Source organism: Pelophylax lessonae (assembly GCF_965119305.1).
Source record: "Pelophylax lessonae genome assembly, chromosome: 1".
NCBI classification, from domain to species: Eukaryota; Metazoa; Chordata; class Amphibia; order Anura; family Ranidae; genus Pelophylax; species Pelophylax lessonae.
This window is the reverse complement of record NC_138768.1, coordinates 879,798,998-879,814,537: the sequence shown is the minus strand read 5'-3', so window position 1 is coordinate 879,814,537 and position 15,540 is coordinate 879,798,998. Positions and strand designations below refer to the sequence as shown.

The 15,540-nt window shown below is 47.0% G+C and overlaps 2 protein-coding genes across 2 annotated transcripts in view; both read right to left on the bottom strand.

Annotated features, from left to right (window-relative positions):
- Nucleotides 1-15,540, bottom strand: part of LOC309550555 (receptor-type tyrosine-protein phosphatase kappa-like) — a 408,935-nt gene that overhangs the window by 161,581 nt on the left and 231,814 nt on the right. The gene's annotated exons all lie outside the window — the stretch shown is intronic.
- Nucleotides 6,618-15,540, bottom strand: part of LOC309562012 (receptor-type tyrosine-protein phosphatase alpha-like) — a 57,895-nt gene continuing 48,972 nt past the window's right edge. Inside the window, exons 15-18 of the mRNA XM_082266110.1 lie at nt 11,208-11,333; nt 10,929-11,086; nt 8,848-8,983; nt 6,618-6,780 (exon numbers count right to left, since the gene is read on the bottom strand). Coding sequence (XP_082122236.1) covers nt 6,706-6,780; nt 8,848-8,983; nt 10,929-11,086; nt 11,208-11,333 — 495 coding nt within the window. The 3' untranslated portion in view covers nt 6,618-6,705. The remainder of the gene's footprint in view (nt 6,781-8,847; nt 8,984-10,928; nt 11,087-11,207; nt 11,334-15,540) is intronic.

Below are 15,540 nucleotides of genomic sequence, written 5' to 3'. Positions count from 1 at the left end.
TTAGGGTGTTGGCTACAGAGCTAGCCAGCAGGAAGTTGAAAGGCCTTCACCTGTTCAGAATGAGGGAGTTAAGGCTCTATAATTTGTTCAGAGAAATTCCTATTGTTTGCTGCCTCCAGAAGCTGTGTCCTGAAGCCATGTGGGCTGGGAGCAGGAGGACAGTCAGCGTGTGCCTCCCGACAGGATGTGTGGGCCTGGGAGAAGACCCCCCGGAGTGATGTGTGCCCGGGACGGTAACCAAGGGTGAATACGTCTCAAAGGTGAGAAGACGAACTGTTGATGTGAAAGAAACAAAGGACTGTGTTGCCCTGTGAAGCTATTATAAAAGGACTATTGAGTGTCCGCTGTAGGACAAGGAAGTCTGCCCGACGGTAGGTTGGAGACAGACACTTAGGCAGGTTCCAGTTGTGAGAAGGTAGCCGCCCACAGAGGCAAGGATTTATTTTCTGTTTTATTTTATTTTGGATGTTTTGCTGCATACAGCCTGGTGAAGAAAACACCATTTAATAAACCACACTGTTTGTTTGCAAGCACTTGTCGGCTACCTCTCTGGGAAAACGCACCCCCCAAGGGGTCATCCACACCCGCCACCGAGCTAATCCCTTACACTGCCTACACAGCAGGGAGCAGGATGAACAGGAACATTACTGTGAAAGGACCGAGGAGAGTCACAGATATTTTTCCCCAAGTCTAAGTACAGGCAAGATGGTGCCGGTTCACAGACAGGAACCCTTCTCCCAGGCACTCAGCCTATAGCAGGGGTGCTTGAAGAGCGCAAGTCGATTAGGTGGTTTGGTAACCAGTTGCAGGCCAGGTTCAGAATTTCAATTCTTTTTATTTTGAATAGCATAATCACTTGGCGACCTCCCTATAGCAATTTTACTGCTACAGGACAGCTGCAGTGTGCAGAATCACTTATATATACGTGATTCTGCACTTCTGGGTAGGGGGTGTGCCGCTTCAGCTGTGATTTGTCACAGCAGAAGCTGATTAGTTGGTGCCGTCCAATGGATGTCCGCTGGCACCCGCCGATCATCGGGAGAAAACATGGAATGGAGCTCAGTCTATGTAAACAAGGCAAAGCTTTGCTCTAACGGGGGGGGGGGGGGGGTGGGTGGATTTTATTTCCCTGATAAAAACCCATCACTTCCCTTAGTAAAAGCACCTTACACAGTGTACACAAAAACACTGGCTAGGCACATATTTAACCTTTTGATCGCCCTAGATGTTTAACCCCTTCCCAGCCAGTGTCATTAGTACAGCAACAATTCATATTTTTAGCACTGATCACTGTATTAGTGTCACTGTATCCCACAAAGTGTCAAAAGTGTCAGTTAGTGTCCGATTGTCTGCCGCAATATTGCAGTCCCGCTATAAGTCGCTGATCAGAAGTTGTCAAACAAACATTATTTATTTTTATGAGGAGGTAAGTAAAACCTTGGACAGAGGGGTGGATGTGGTATACTTGGACAGAGGGGTGGCTGTGGACGTTGTATACTTGGACAGAGGGGTGGCTGTGGACGTGGTATACTTGGACAGAGGGGTGGTATACATGGACAGAGGGGTGGCTGTAGATGTAGTATACTTGGACAGAGGGGTGACTGTGGATGTGGTATACTTGGACAGAGGGGTGGCTGTGGACATGGTATACTTGGACAGAGGGTGGCTGTGGACATGGTATACTTGGACAGAGGGGTGGCTGTGGACATGGTATACTTGGACAGAGGGGTGGCTGTGGACGTGGTATACTTGGACAGAGGGGTGGCTGTGGACGTGGTATACTTGGACAGAGAGGTGGCTGTGGACGTGGTATACATGCAGGGCCGGACTGGGAATAAAAACCAGCCCTGGAAATAATTTCATACCAGCCCCATAGCATTATTATACCGGCCCAACAGCATAGCGTCATTATTTTCCTGTTCCTAAAAGGGAAAACCATGCATTTTAAAGCACATGTGAAGCATGTATTATATGTAGATAAGACAGATATGAAATCACATAGGGTTTTATATATATATGTATATAGATAGATGCATATATACTGTACATAAGAGCAAATTCCAGTTAAAAGTGGAGCAATTATCAAGAATAGTCCACTTATTGCGATAGTGATATATTACCAGAATAAAAAATAATCAAAGTCTGCCTTTATATTAGGGTCCGCAGAGTTCCCCCTTGCACTGTAACGGTGAATTCTGCAGACTCTGATGTAAAGGGGAACCCCAGGAACTCTAGAAATGTGACCAGAGACCACCTTCCGCAGAAAGAAGGGGGGGGGGGTTACTGATATAAGGGAGGCCTTTAAATCAGTGCCCCCTTACATTACTGTATTCACTTCCCCCTTACGTCACTGACCCCTACTCAGACTGGTCTGGCGGAGCGGTCACTGACCTCCTCTCAGGTGCACCGTGCAGGACTCAGTCAGTTGGCTCCAGCTTGTTGGCTCTGGTTCTATCCTATAGTCTTCTTTCCAAAGTCCACATACATCTGACTTCTCCCGTGACCCCAATCCTGGCGGCAATACCACTCCTGACTCCTCTCCAGACTCCCCCTCAGAGACTGCAGACATGATAAAAGACAAGAGATGGTCATAGGCTGTGCGGATATGGTACAGGAGATGTCAGAGGTTGCAGACATGGTACAGGAGATGTCAGAGTTTGCAGACATGGTACAGGAGATGTCAGAGTTTGCAGATATGGTACAGGAGATGTCAGTGGTTGCAGACATGGTACAGGAAATGTCAGAGGTTGCAGACATGGTACAGGAGATGTCAGAGGCTGCGGAGGGGTCCAGTCTTACCCGCCCCTGGTGTAGAAAGGCGCGCTCCACCACCCCGACCAAGATTAGTGCCTTTCTATAAAAATGACACCGCCCAGTGCCATTAAGTCACTACTGGCCTTCCCTGGCCTAGCTGCAGCCATATACTATACGGGTGCCACCAGGGCTGGTGGAAAGATTTTTGACACCCTAGGCAACCCTCCCCAGATAGGAAGCAGAGCCAAGAGGAGTGAGCTGTGGTGGTGATGAGGGGGGTGGGATCGGTGGTGGTGATGAGGGGGGTGGGATCAGTGGCAGCGGTGGTAGTGACGAGGGGGGTGGGATTGGTGGCAGCGGTGGTGGTGATGAGGGGGGTGGGATCGGTGGCAGCGATGGTGGTAGTGATGAGGGGGGTGGGATGAGTGGCAGCAGGGGTGGTGGTGAGGGGGTGGGATCAGTGGCAGCGGTGGTGGTGATGAGGGGGGTGGGATCGGTGGTGGTGGTGGTGAGGGGGGTGGGATAAGTGGCAGTGGTGGTGGTGAGGGGGGTGGGATCAGTGGCAGGGGTGGTGGTGGTGGTGGGGGGTTGGATCAGTGGTGGTGGTGAGGGGAGTGGGATCATTGGCAGCTATAGTGGTGAGGGGAGATTAGTGGCAGTGGTGATGGGGGTGCCATCCTCCCCACCGCCACTGCTGCCCCCCCCCCATCCTATCAGGGATAAGATCTGTGGGGGTGGTGAGATCAACAGGGGGCAGTGGTGATGGAGGATGGGATCAATTACACTGCTGATTATTACTTACTTAGTCAGTCGATTCCCCCTCAGCCTCAGTGCCTCTTCACACGTGCCTGCAGGGATTCTTCTTCTGATGTGTGGGTCTCCCAGCAGAGAGCAGAGCTCCTCCCCCTCACTCTATTTGTCGTCTGCTTCCACCTTCAGCTTCTCTCTCTGAAGCTATGGGCGGAGAGGATAGGCGGTCTGCAGTGACACTGCTCAGCCTCCCCTTAGCAGCGAGCAGACAATGGTGGCCACTCCCCCAGTCACACAGCGGCGGAACTTGCGGGCAGGCAGCCGTGAATTGTGGGCAGCGGGAACTTGCGGGCGGGCGGCCAGAACTTGGGGGTGGGCGGGCGGCCGGAACTTGCGGGCGGGTGGCCCTCTGAGTGCTGCTGCTCTCAAAGCGGCCCAAGGGCAGTCAGCCTACCGGGAAATCTCCCGGTATCCCAGTAGGCCAGTCCGGCCCTGTATACTTGGACAGAGGGGTGACTGTGGATGTGGTATACTTGGACAGAGGGGTGGCTGTGGATGTGGTATATATGGACAGAGGGGTGGCTGTGGACGTGGTATACTTGGACAGAGGGGTGGCTGTGGACGTGGTATACTTGGACAGAGGGGTGGCTGTGGACGTGGTATGCTTGGACAGAGGGGTGGCTGTGGACTTGGTATACTTGGACAGAGGGGTGGATGTGGACATGGTATACTTGGACAGAGGGATGGCTGTGGATGTGGTATACTTGGAAAGAGGGGTGGCTGTGGGCGTGGTATACTTGGACAGAGGGGTGGCTGTGGACATGGCATACTTGGACAGAGGGGTGGCTGTGGACGTGGTATACTTGGAAAGAGGGGTGGCTGTGGGCGTGGTATACTTGGACAGAGGGGTGGCTGTGGACGTAGTATACTTGTGGATTTAACTAATCATTTTTTTGTATAATTTTCCTATATGGGGGGTGTGGCAGGGGGTGTGTCCAATGCATACATACTTTTGCTAATGTTACAGCCTTATTCCAAAATGGATTAAATTTATTATTTTCCTCAAAGTTCTACAAACAATCCCCCATAATGATAATGTGAAATAAGTTTGTTTGATATCTTTGCAAATTTATAAAAAAAAAAAAAAAAAAAAAATTCCCATGTACATAAGTATTCACACCCTTTGCTCAATACTTTGGTGAAGCTCCTTTGGCACCAATTACATCCTCAAGTCTTTTTGAGTATGATGCTACAAGCTTGGCACATCTATTTTTGGGAAGTTTCTCTCATTCTTCTTTGCAGGACCTCTCAGGCTCCATCAGGTTGGATGGGGAGCGTCGGTGCACAGCCATTTTCAGATCTCTCCAGAGATGTTCAATCGGGTTCAAGTCTGGGCCTGGCTGGGACACTCAAAGCCATTCACAGAGATGTCCCGTAGCCACTCCTTTGTTATCTCGGCTGTGTGCTTAGGGTCATTGTCCTTTTGGAAGATGAACCTTCGCCTCAGTCTCAGGTCCAGAGCGCTCTGGAACAGGTTATCGCCAAGGATGTCTCTGTACATTGCTGCATTCATCTTTCCCTCCATCCTGACTAGTCTCCCGGTCTCTGCCTCTGAAATACATCCCCACAGCATGATGCTGCCACCACCATGTTTCACTGTAGGGATGGTATTGGCCAGGTGATGAGCAGTGCCTGGTTTCCTCCAGACATGACGCTTGCCATTCAGGACAAAGAATTCAATCTTTGTTTAGTCAGGCCAGAAAATTTTGTTTCTCATAGTCTGAGAGTTCTTCAGGTGCCTTTTGGCAAACTCCAGGTGGGCTGTCATGTGCCTATTACTGGGGAGTGGCTTCCATCTGGCCACTCTACCTTGCAGGCCTGATTGGTGGAGTGCTGCAGAGATGGTTGTTCTTCTGGAAGGTTCTCCTCTCTCCACAGAGAAACGCTGGAGCTCTGTCAGAGTGACCATCGGTTTATTGATCACATTCCTGACAAAGGCCCTTCTCCCATGATCCCTCAGTTTGCCGGGCGGCCTGCTCTAGGAAGAGTCCTGGTGGTTCCAAACTTCATCCAAATACAGATTATGTAAGCCACTGTGCTCATTGGGACCTTCAATGCTGCAGAAATGTTTCTGTATCCTTTCCCAGATCTGTGCCTCCATACAATCCTGTCTCCGAGGTCTACAGACAATTCCTTGGACTTCATGGCTTGGTTTGTGCTCTGACATACACTGCTAACTGTGGGACCGTTTATAGACAGGAGTACCCCCCCCGCACCCCACCAGCCCGCGAACCATACCCCCCTACACCCCCCGTCGCCGGCTCACTCACCCTGGACATGTGGAGGGCAGGCAGCAGCAGCGGCGCCGGCGACTTCCCCCTCAGTTTCCTGCGTCTCCTCCCTCCTCCTCCTCCTTGGCCAATGGCATGGCTTCTCCTCTCTTGGCCAATCGGGAAACGGGTCTCAGGACCCGCTTCCTGATTGATCCGGAGGAGAATCCGCGTGACAATAGCGAATATTCATTCGCTATTGTCAGACAACTGGGTGGGCTCAGGGCACAGTGCTCTGCGCCCCGAGCCACCACTGCTTGGGGGTTTAACTATTCCTTTTTTTTGTATAATTCTCCTTTAAGGGGCGTGGCAGGGGTGTGTGTTCTATGCCTACATATTTTTTGCTAATAGGTGTCCCTCGTCCCTCCCACTCTCAAAAAGTTGGGAGGTGTGAATTAATGAATAGGCAGGATATATAGTATAATTACAATCTATATACATAGAGAAGGTGTCAGCATTAACACACAAACTCTACACTGGACTGATCACAATATTGATAACTTTATTGTATTGAATTTTTATTATGCCAACAGTTTGCACAACATTTTACAAAATAAACATTTACATATATAAAAAATATATAAAATAATGTATACAGCCATTTTTACAGTTAAACGTCTATATTGTGATCTGCTTAATCTACAGAGAGGCCCAGGAACCCATCAGTGTAAAGACAGGTCCCTCTCCATCCTGATCCCCTGTAACCCCCCCCCCCCCATATACTTTGATGGATGCTCTTGTGGACCCCATGCAGCTGCCCAGAATGTACTGACAGCATGTCCATAATTGGGAATTTCATTGACCCGGGTTTCTGTCTGGATCCTGCTGGTTCCATGGCTGGGGATGTCATTGGACAGGTTGGGATTATTCATTATTTGAAGTTCCCGTAGGTTTCAAATGAATCCAGATAACTCTGAGCCAGGGTGTAGCAGAAGGAGTATTGTTCCTGCAGAGAGAGGAATGGACAGTAATATATAGTCATATTATGGCATAAAAAGAAAATAAACTCTGCTTTACTCTACATGTCCCAACATTTACCCTTCATAATCAATGACACCAACAAAATAATAATGGACGTCTTTTTTATCACTAGTATCAACAATTGGAACTCTCTCCTTGTTGGCCTTCTTCTACACAGACTGTCCTCCTTCAGTCTATCATGAATGCTGCTCTCAGACTCATATCTACATTACCAATCACTCAGTGTCCTCTCCCCTCTCTGCCAATCCCTCCACTGGCTTCCATTGAGTGTCCTCCGCCCCTCTCTGCCAATTCCTCCACTGGCTTCCATTTAGTGTCCTCCACCTCTCTCTGCCAATCCCTTCACTGGCTTCCATTAAGTGCCCTCCACCCCTCTCTGCCAATCCCTCCACAGGCTTCACACCTAGAACTTTTCCAGAGCCTCTCTCTTCTTCTGGAACTCTTTACCACTATCTGCCTGACTACCTCCTACTCTCTTCACCCTTAGACGATTCCTGAAAGCTCATCTCTTCAGGGAAGTCTTGATGGGGAGAAGGGCCTTTTCCTGGCAACTCTGGGCTGTGGTATGAAATGTCATTTATTTTCTTTTTTCTTTATATGTTAGTTTTGCTGCAGCAGGTTCTTTACATGGTACAGATATGCCACTTTACAGGCAGACTAAGGGGACCCCCCCAGGCACTATATCAAAGTGACGCATCTGTACTGTGTATAGAACCTGCTGCAGCAAAACTGACATATATAAAGAAAAAAATGACATGTAAATTGCCGGCAATACAAAAATGTGAAAAAAATGGCATAGGGGTCCTCCCCCAATCAATACCAGCCCCTTTGCATGTGATATGGATTTTAGGGGAACCCCATGCCAAAATTTAAAGAAAATAGTGTGGAGTACTAGACTCTTATTCGAGCATGTAGCCCAACAGGTCAGGAAAGGGGGGGACGAGTGAGAACCCCCCCCAAACTAAACCAGGCTACATGCCCTCAACATGGGAGGGTGCTTTGGCCAAAGCACCTTGTCCCCTTGTTGATGGGGGCAAGGGCCTCTTGACAACCCTGGTCTGTGGGGGTCGGAGGGCAGGGGTCTTATCAAAATCTGGAAGCCCCCTTTAACAAGGGGCCCCAGATCCCAGCCCCCCAATGTTAATGGGTATGGGATACATTGTACTGCTACTTATTCATCAAAAAAAGTGTCAAAAAGAAATCTCCTCCCGATGTAGGTCCATCATCAATCACGCCGCCCACCGCCACACCTGGACCGGAATGTATTGGGACACCTGTCTTTACATGTCATTTGGTGGATGGGGGATTATGGTGTGGGGGTGTTTTTCAGGGGTTGGGCTTGGCCTCTTTGTTCCAGTAAAGGGAACTTTTAAGGCATCAGCATACCAATACATTTTGGATCATTTTATGCTCCCAGCTTTAGGGGAACATGTCCCAACATGACTGCACACCAGTGCACAAAGCAAGGTCCATAAAGACATGGATGAGCAGGTTTGGCGTGGAGGAACTTGACTGTCCTGCACAGAGCCCTGCCCTCAGCACGACAGAACACCTTTGGGATAAATTAGAGCAGAGACTGCGAGCCAGACCTTTTCACCCAACATCAGCGCCTGACCTCACAAATGAACTTCTGGAAGAATGGTCAAACATTCCCATAGACACACTCCTAAACCTTGTGGACAGCCTTCCCAGAAGAGTTGAAGCTGTTATAGCTGCAAAGAGTGGGCCAACTCAATATTGAACCCTACAAACTAAGACTGGGATGCCTTTAAAGTTCATGTGTGTGTAAAGTCCCAATACTTTTGGTAATATATATATATATATATATATATATATATATATATATATATATATATATATATTTGTTTTTTTTGTTTGTTTTACTTACATGCACACATACATATACACACATTTACACAGTATATAATTTTGCCCTTAATTATCATCTACTGGGGATTGGTGTAGTGGGAGAGAGAAGAGACAAGACATAGGATGGTGACAAATCTCAATAGTGCCAAAATGCATAACGTACCACATTGGGAATGAACTGGCAGCGTCTCCTCCGGAGGGAACGCACGGCCTGTGACACATCTAGACAGCCGTCACTGCGGATCTGCTCGCAGAGTATGATTCCAGCAGAAAAGAGACCCGAGCGGCTCGCTCCATCGCTGTGCAAATACAAAGAATATAAAGAACGTTGGGTAAATATTTTGTTGCCCTTTTTGGTGAATACAATATAGGATGCAGATGTTTTACTACAGCTAAAATGTGTCAGAATTTTTTTCAGTAAGTCTAGTATATATATATATATATATATACATACATACACACAGTATATAGGAAGGCCGGCGGCCATGTAAATATAATCAAAGCATCCTGCAGACTGACAAAACCTGAGCAGATCATGGGGACTGTAATAGACCTGAGATCACCCATCTGAAAACAGCAAAATTAGTGCACCCCATATATGGATAACTAAAGCTACAATTAATGGCCCAATATAGAAATGCAGCCTGATAAATGTTGCATGCAAACGTACAGAACTGTTCAGAGATAAAGTTAACCAATGACACCACAAAGCTACTATTTCACACCCTTGTTATCTATCACCTCAACTTTTGCAACGTCCTCTCCATTGGCCATCCTCTGCACAGACTGTCGCCTATTCAGTCTATCATGAATACTGCTGCCAGACTCATCCACTTTTCCGGCCACTCAATATCCACCACTCCTCTGTGCCAATCCTTCCATTGGCTTCCACTTGCTCAATGAAGAAATTAGAAATGCTAACAACTGATAAAGCTATCCGCAACGCTGTCCCAAGCTACATCACCAACCCCATTTCAAAATAATACCCAAACCATCCTCTCTGCTCCTCCCAAGATCTCCTGCCATCTAGTTTGCTCGTCACTTCCTCCCATGCTCACCACCCAGACATTTCTGGAGCCTCTCCCTTTCTCTTGAAAACCCCAATTTGTCTGTCTATCTCTTTCTCTGTTGGCTTTCGGCATTCCCTGAAAATGAATCTCTTCAGGGAATCATATACCACCTCTACCTGACAGCTGATTGTACACCTATTTATCAACTGTTCCTTCTGCAATTACAACCTTTTGACATGCCACAAGAGTGGGCAGCAACACCATTCCAATGTAATTCAAGCATGGCTTTTGATAATTGGGTGAGAATTGGATACTATCAACAAAACATGAGAAATATCCTTAATAATCCCACTGTTCTTGACCATCCCGCCATTTTTTACCATCCCACCGTCCTTTACCATCAACACCATCCAGACATATAACTTGTCCTTCCCTTCCCTTTTAGATGTTAAGCTCTACTAACCCTCTGGTTTTAACTCATGTTGTAAATGGACTGCCCCCCATTACTTGCTCTAGGCATACTGGAAATCTTTTTTGTAGCCCATGTGAGATCATCATGCTCGAAAGTCCTTCTGGCCACGTAAGCCAGGAATGAGGAGAGTGCCTTTAGGGCCCTTTAGCTCCTCCCCTCAGCAATCACAGGCTGCGCTGTGTTGTAAGTCACAAGGCTTGCGGGGATCAGATAGGTGTGGCCTGGTTTGATTGCCATTGGGGAGGATGGTTCTCTACTGTGATAATGGAAAGGACCCTCCTCCACTGCCTACATATTTGTGCAGCACTCAACAGGGTGACAACAATACAATTACTTCACTGCAATGGAAATTTTGCTCTCAGCATACTAAAGGAAGTTGCAGGCATTGGCAGAGTCACACGGCACAAATGCCCCAAAACAGAAATCATACAATGCAGCTTGCTTTGTATTTTTTCAACATCTTAAGCTTCTGCTTGTATTATAGTTCTGCTTTAGGACCTGTAGCGCTAGTCCTGGCCTCCCTTGCCTCATTTCTCACTTGGCATGAAATCTGTATATTTGTGTGGGCTTCCCCTGCATGTTCTGGTTTCCTCTCACAATTCAAATCAATTCCACCTAAATCAGTTCACCGGGATATCACCAACCCATCACCAGCCCATCATGCATCAACGCTCTCTGCATGAGCCATGGTCCAGTATCAGAACACTTTTAGGTCACCTTTTATAGTCAGCCACCGTACCACAGATGAAGCGCTGGACTTACCAGCAGATCACCAGGATGTGACTTTCCGGCACCGTCATCTGGTGCTTCTCTACCTCTCCAATCAGACTGATGATAGCTGCTGGATTCTCTGGGAGAGGTTTGACCAGGGGCCAGGAGTCCAAGCACCACAGCTTCACCTCTATGCTGTTGTTATAGGTCTGTAGATAACAGAGAACACTTATTAGTTACATCCATTTTTATGAATATACAATGCAATATGAGAAATATAGACATTTCCTGGCTAACTGGCTCCTCCAGGTGGCTGCCCCCCAATCTCACCTCGTTACTCTTCCTCAGGCTGAGCGTTAAGCCTGTGAATCCATTGCTAGAAGTCTTTGCGGTCATCCTGACCTTGTAAATCCCATAACCGGTCTCTCCTTTATCTGGGAAGAACCGGCAACCGTTCTGTAGAGGATAAAGAGGTTATGCTCATCACTAGTTGCAGGGTTTTATTAAACACAAGTAAAAAAGTAAAAAATAAAATAAAACTAAAAAAAATGTTATGGTATTTGTGTGCAATCATTTCTGAAAAGTTGCCAAACTGGTGGAGTCATCTTTCCCCTTCATTGGTACTGCAGAAAGTCCTATGCTTTCATATGGCACTTTTCCACTGCAAGTACCGGCTTAGCTCCACTCGGCCCTGCTTGGCTCGGTTTGGTTTTTCACTGCATGATACCGCATGGTACGGTGTTGGTACGGTTTGGTACGATTTGCTTTTCCACTAATGGTAAGTGGGTGGGATAACAACTATTCTCTGACCAATCAGTGGCTAGTAGTGACAAACAGTGAAGGCTGCATGCAAAGGATTGTGGGATATGGTACCGGTACCGCCCTCTTGGAACCACAACCGAGGTAGTACTGTTTAAGCGAGCCGTACCGTTTGGTTCCATGTAGTGGAAAAGCGCCACCGTACCGTACCGAACCTTTCCTACACCGTACCATGCGGTACCATGCAGTGGAAAAGCGCAAAAGCGAGCCGAACTGTTCGGTTCCATGCAGTGGAAAAGCGCGTTAAAGCGGTAGTATCCCGCTTTTTGACACTTTTACTAACAGGTAAGCCTGTAATAAGGCTTACCTGTAGGTACAATTAATATCTCCTAAACCGGCACGGTTTAGGAGATATTTGCAGTGCATGCAGCCGCTCACGCGAGCGGCGCATGCGCTCTGAAGGTCCGGGGGGACCTTCAGCTTTCCTTGCCGGGAGCTTGCCGTAAAATCACTCCCGCGCGCGCCGAACCCGGAAGAGACGCCAAGGGATGTCCGGGGGTCCGTGTCGGGGCTTCGTTCTAAGGTAAGTAATACATAATGAGCTAGTATGCGATGCATACTAGCTGATTATGCCTTTGTCTTGCAGGTTCTTTTTTTTTTTTTTTTTTTGGGTTTACAACCGCTTTAAGAACAGAACGTGGGAATAATTATTGACTGTCATAAGTATTTATGTGAGGTTATTTATGCCTTGATAAAGAGACCTTGTTTGGTCCCAAAACATACACTGTATTTGTTAGTGATGCAATTCTTCTTTTAAAGGGATGTTCAAATAATATTGTCCATCCATTCCTAAGGCTTACACAGCTCTGACTCCACAGCTATGTATAAGATTGTGTATATGGGATTGTATGGTTGTGTTTTTTTATTGGTTGAGCTAGATGGATGTGTCTTTTTTCAACCTGACCATGTAACTATGTGTAACGGAGCTCCAATACCCAGCCTAGGTATCTCCGCTGTATAATCCTTGAAGCTGAGGAAGTACTAAAATATCCAAGGCAAACCCCCCCCCCCCCCCCCCAGTAACTGGACGACACACAGTTCTGGGAGTCAGACTAGACTGAGTTTTTTTATTGAAAAAACCAACACAAGGGATCTACAATCTAGGAAAACCCCTCCCTCTTCGAGCCACTTCACACACAAAGCTGAACATCCCATAATAACCTTACTCTAGCCAGATAGGAACAATAGAATGCAGGTATTTAACAAAAACAAACCCCCACCCATCTCCTGAGGGACACTGCTCCCTCACTCTTCCAACACAAACCCCACTCTTAGTGTCCATTACGCTACACTATGTAACTACTGTATGTTGGAGATCTCACTTTTCTCTGCTGCAGTCATAGAGTGCAGATTGGTCACCTCCCCATCTCCAACCTCTGACTGGACAATGAAAGAGCAGCAGGAGGTTGAGGAGATCATGCCTCTCTTCCCATTAGATTATGTGCATGCAGCAGTGTCTGATTGGCTCCTAGTGCTACCCCTCCCTCTTCCAGTACTATGCCAGCGCTACCAGGGAACTGATAGCAAGACATATTCAAGCACTTACACTCCTTTCATAAAGAATAAAAATACATTGAGAATATTATAATGAACATAAAGGAATGTTGGATGATAGGATGGTGAAAAACAATAGGATTGTAAGGCAAGGTGGGTAGGTCAATGATGGTGAGATGGTGACGGATGATGGGATGGTAAAGGAAGGTGGGATTGGGAGGGACAGTTGAATAATGAATGAAGTTGGGATGGTGAAAAAAGGTGGGGTGGTGAAGGACAGTGGGATGGTTAAAGATGGTGGGATGGTGAAGAAAGATAGGATGGTGAAGAAAGATAGGATGGTGAAGAAAGATAGGATGGTGAAGAGAGATAGGATGGTGAAGAAAGATAGGATGGTGAAGGAACATGGGATGGTAAAGAACACTGGGATGGCGAAGGACAGTATGGTGATATGGTAAAGGATGATGAATGATGAAAGATAGTGGGATAGTGAAGGATGCTGGGATAAAAAGCGAGAGTGGGGAGGTAAAGATGGTGGGATGGTGAAGAACAGTGGGATTGTACAGTAAGGTTACATACATAGTTACATAGTAGGTGAGGTTGAATAAAGACAACAGTCCATCCAGTTCAACCTGTGTAGGTGTGTGTGGCTGTAATCATCTAAGATAGCCTTTAATCTCCTGATCCTTGAGATGCAAGTCTAAGAGTCTATTGAAAGTCACCATACTACCCGCAGAAACCACCTCTTGTGGTAGACAATTCCACAATCTTGTAGCCCTAACAGTAAAGAACCCCCCACGTTGCCTGAGGTTAAAACGCTTCTCCTCTAATCGCATTGTATGTCCTCGAGTCCTCATGCAATCCCTTCGAATGAACAGCTTTTTTTCTAAGCTGAGATCCCCATTAAGATATTGGGTAGGTGGGTAGGTCAATGATGGTGGGATGGTAAAGGAAGGTGGGATTGTGAAGGACAGTGGCATATTAAATGAAGTTGGGATGGTGAAAGAAGGTGGGATGGTGAGGGACAGTGGGATGGTCAAAGATGGTGGGGTGGTGAAGGACAGTGGGTGGAGAAAGATGGAGAGATGGTAAATGATTATGAATGATGAAAGACAATGGGGTGGTGAAGGATGCTGGGATAAAAAGGGAGACAGGAATGGTAAAGTATGGTGCGATGGTGAAAAAAGGTAGGTTGGTGAAGGACAGTGGGATGGTAAAGGGTGGTGGGACAGAGGAAGACAGTGAGTTGGTAAAGGATAGTGGCATGATGAAGGGATCGTGAAGAAAAGTGGGATCGTGAAGAATAGTGGGATGATGAAGGACGGTGGGATGAAGAAGGACGGTGGGATGGTGAAGGACAGTGGAATGTAAAGAACGGTGGGCTGGTAAAGAATACTGAGATAGTAAAGGACAGTAGTATGGTGAAGGGTGGTGGGATGTGAAGGACAATGAGATGGGTAAAGTATGGTAGGATGGTGAAGGACCGAGGAATGTAAAGAACGGTGGGCTGGTAAAGAATACTGAGATAATAAAGGACAGTAGTATGGTGAAGGGTGGTGGGGTGTGAAGGACAGTGGGATTGAATGGGTGGAATGGTGAAGAGTGGTGGGATGATGAAAGACAATGAGATGGGTAAAGTATGGTAGGATGGTGAAGGACCGAGGAATGTAAAGAACGGTGGGCTGGTAAAGAATACTGAGATAATAAAGGACAGTAGTATGGTGAAGGGTGGTGGGGTGTGAAGGACAGTGGGATTGAATGGGTGGAATGGTGAAGAGTGGTGGGATGATGAAAGACAATGAGATGGTAAAGTATGGTAGCATGGTGAAGAACAGAGGAATGTAAAGGACAGTGAGCCGGTAAAGAATATTGAGATCATAATGGACGTTAAGATGGTGAAGGGTGGTGGGATAGTGAAGGACGGTGAGATGGTAAAGGTTCGTAGGATGGTGAAGGACTATGTGATGGTGAAAGATATTTTCCATGTTTGGTTGATGGTACCCAATTCTCCCTCAAATCTCAGAAGCCAGGCCTGAATGGGGTTGTGTTCGTCCATTCCTGTGCCATGTCTGTATATTGGGACCATGAGACACTGACACATTATACATACCTATTCTTGTGTAAAATGTACTATACTAATTCCAAGGAGGGCTCTGAGAACCCAGACAAGTATTAGCAGAATTCATTTTTTTACGCTCTTCACATAGATGTAGATAGAATATTTACAGTCAGTGGGGTTCGGTGCTCCTCCATACTTGATGTAGCAGGGGGCTAAATAATAGGGGTTGAGATCTGGTGAGATGATGGTATAAGAATGCTGACTAGGGATGGTGAGTAATGATAGATTAAT